We start from the raw sequence: 3697 nt of genomic DNA, 5'->3' as shown, positions 1-3697 counted from the left end.
CAAATTAATAAGAAAGATGTTAGTATAGCTGACGAGATGTTTGATGGTAGAAGCAAATGACTTGGCTTTAGCAAAATCTAACAACCAATCACATATGACAAAACAAATAAGTATGGCTGAGGATATGTTTGATAGTAGAAGCAAATGACTTGACTTTAGCAAAATTTAACAGCCAATCATATGTAACGAAACAAATTCCTACTAATCATTTTCAGTGCCACTTAATTATATACTTATTAAAAAAATTAGCCATATTTTTCCTCCATATTTGAAAATAAGATTATTATTTTCCTCATCATTGAGGCCTATGAGCCTCTATGCTATTGTAAGTGGTGTCTGTAACAATTTCGTTTCTTGAGGGCTCTATTGCAAGTGAACTAGTAGACTTCCAAGGCCTTTAAGTGGCATTTCCTAGATTCTTGTAATTGTCCTAGATATTTGATACTACTTGTTTGGTCCTAAGTTGATCTACTTACAGATGAAGATGTCATTTCAAAGTAATTTATCTCTTGTGATGTCCAATTCAACAAAAGTCAAGTCGAAGCTCCGATTATATTTTTTTCCTTCAAATACATACAGGTTACATATCATGAACCGAAAAATTGAATAATCTGTTGTTGGATGTATATTACTTTTTGGTTGCCAGAATTTTTGCATCACTAAGGTTGGCGCGCCACTTAAGCATGATCGGTAGGGAGTGAAATGAGCTGAAGGATTCCAAAGACTAAGTGTCAGTTGCATAGTTTTAGAATATAAAAGTATTGCCCGAACTTTAAATTTTCAATTAACAGCACATACCGTTCATCATACGGCATCAAGAAAATAAATTTCATTCATTCTTTTCATCCCACTACAGTCAAGAATATGGTTTAAATTGTTTGTGAGCGTCTTCCTTTTATTGTACGTCTGGATCCTATGAGTAAATTCTCATTCATTTTTAATTGATGTCAATACTAAATAGCAATTCGGCTAACTTTATTCGCTATAAAGCATATGGAAAACAAGCCGTAATTCCTATTCCCCAGCAAAGGAAACAAAAAATCTTGTCACCTGCTTAGTACATCACCTAACGAAAACCGGGAAAACGTGGATAGATTTCAACAAGAACCTGACAGAGTTCACGGGCAATCAGCCCACACCAAATGTATGCAAATGTTCAATATAGTTACAACACAATTCCTGCACGTCAAGTAATCAACCCTCACCAAATCATGGTATCTCTAATGGCGATAAATACCCACTAATAACTCTCGTCTTCTTCAAAGCGTATAATTGCAGCAACTCGTTTTCCGTAGTATTGTTTTCGTTAGTTCTGCTGAGAAATCAATATTGTGAGAATGAAAAAGGCTGGTGCAGTATTGCTTATTGTTGTGATCCAGGTGGCGAGCACCATGCCACTAATAATGGCGGAATGCCCACTTGACGCTGTGAAGCTTGGAGCCTGTGTTGATGCGCTTAGTGGCCTTGTCCACGTGGGCGCTGGAGATCCCGTAGTAAACCAATGCTGTCCTGTGATTGAAGGAGTTTTGGCATTAGAGGCAGCACTGTGTTTCTGCTTAACCATTAGGGCCAAGCTTCTCAACCTTAATATCCTTCTCCCACTGGCAATCCAGCTTATTGCAGCCTGTGGAACGACAGTTCCTCCAAGCTTCAAATGCCCAGCTCAGTAACCTGTTATCATTGCTCAAAGTATTCTATAGCTTAGTTTTCTCTTCAACTCATATGCCTACTACTATCTATTTTATGGTTTTGGCTGTGGATTTCAGTGCTTGTTGGCTGAATAAAAATGTTGGAAGGATGACGCTTTGCAAAAGAATGTTCGCCTCGTATATTTGAGGTTTGTGAAGAGTCATGCAACTTTCAACATATTAAACGTTAACATGCATTAGATTGTACTTCTTATTACTGGACGAATTGGTGCTCTAATAACTATTCGCCTAGACTTGCAAAAATATAAAATATAAAATAAATAAATAAATAAAGCATTATTATTGTATTTTTTTATTTTTTTCATTCCTTGTATTGAAGGTTTTCATGAATATTTGTTAGTAAAAGTAGTTAAATATATTATCATATGGTTGATAAGCACATAAGTTGTAAGAAAATATATATTTGTTTTTATAATATTTATTATTTGATTGAAAGGGTTATAATTATCTATATTTATCAATTATTGCAGGAATTTTTTTGTTATATCATATATAAATTAATGTCAATAAGATTAGATGAATATTCAATAATTTTAGATTGAAGAACCTATTGTTATTCAAAAAATAGTTTTAATTTTTTTATTAGGATAAAATAGGTTTTGAAGGGGCTTTGAAACCCTTACAGTCAGAGAACTGCCATCGATTAATGGACTAGACTTCTTGCAGCAAACAACAAATTTTAGAAAGGAACTGAAACCTTCTTGACTTACGGGCATCGAGAACGCAAAACTTAAAGATTGCACAAAGCATTTAAACAACAATAGTGAGCAGCCACAACCAGTCAAACACTAACCAAACTTCAAGATTGAAACATTACCAAACAAGTTGGCCCAAGAAGAGGGTCTAAATCAGCAAACAATAGACCTCAACAAACAAAAAACAAAGACCTCCTTCAAAAAACTAGGGCCACGCAACTGGGTCGGAAGCATCTCCCAAAATGATGGTAGAAGTAGCAAAGTAAACCCCAAACGTAGCCCACCCACTTCGCCCACAAACCAAACCAACCATATGGAAGAAAATCAGGTTGAATAAGGGTGTGTTCGCAAAAGGAGAGCCACCATAAGCAACGCTAGTTGAGGAAATAATAGCCGCCCTGAACATAGAAGGGAGACAGGCAAGAGAGCCCCCGCCATTGAAGGAAAAAATGAAGTAGAGAAAGGGAAAGGGGAAGACCTCAACACATCCCCCATAAACCTCAACCCCATTAGAAACTCTGACAACCCCTTAACCAACAACATCCTCCTAAGCCCCAGCCCAAGGCACCCCCATCCAAACACTCCAACTGCAGAATGGACAGACTGCAGAGTGCAACCCAACATCCAAGCGTAGCCCGAGGGAAATGATCCAACCATAATCATTATCATCAGCTTCATCATCTACACCATCCAAATCTCCTTAAACCCTCGCTCTTGCCTCACCTCCCGCTCTCCTCATTTCAAAAATATTCTGATGGGTAAAAATAGTTTTAAGTTAAATTCTTAAATAAATTAGAAATAATGTTATCTTAGGAAATCTTTTATATTTTATGAATGAAATAATTATTGAATTTTTTACTATGTGAAAAATGATTTTCTAGGTCCATGGGATATGGTTTCACTGTGTTATACCCCTCTATGGTATTGGTTTCATGTCCTTAGGCTATACAAACCAACCACATGATTGATATATTTTCACAGGTTTAGCAAGTAGGGAAGTTGATGCAGTCAAAGTAGGGAGATCCAATGAAGGACAACCCATCCTTGCAACCTAACACAAACACCATGCAAAATATACTAGTAGCTTGTAACACAATGCCAGAAATAGTAGAAAGAACAATTGGTAATAACACACAATACATAACCGGTAAACATTATAAACAATTCTTATAACATTTTGAAGAATTACATATGCCACATGCTGGACCGCAACCCAGGATTATAAAACAATTCTTACAACTTTGATCTATGATCTGTATGTCATCCTCTCAACAAATCATCATCTGGTAACAA

The 3697-nt window shown here is 36.3% G+C and overlaps 1 protein-coding gene across 1 annotated transcript; it reads left to right on the top strand.

Moving 5' to 3' along the window:
• Positions 1-1272: 1272 nt before the first annotated feature.
• LOC131039582 (36.4 kDa proline-rich protein-like) lies at positions 1273-1994 on the top strand. Its single transcript, XM_057972369.2, has one exon. It carries the CDS (start codon positions 1338-1340, stop codon positions 1668-1670), a length of 333 nt encoding a protein of 110 aa, XP_057828352.2. The 5' UTR covers positions 1273-1337; the 3' UTR covers positions 1671-1994.
• Positions 1995-3697: the final 1703 nt, after the last annotated feature.

Source organism: Cryptomeria japonica, chromosome 5 (genome assembly GCF_030272615.1).
Source record: "Cryptomeria japonica chromosome 5, Sugi_1.0, whole genome shotgun sequence".
Taxonomy (NCBI): Eukaryota; Viridiplantae; Streptophyta; class Pinopsida; order Cupressales; family Cupressaceae; genus Cryptomeria; species Cryptomeria japonica.
The sequence above is the reverse complement of the archived record's forward strand: the minus strand, read 5'-3'. Positions and strand labels throughout refer to the sequence as shown.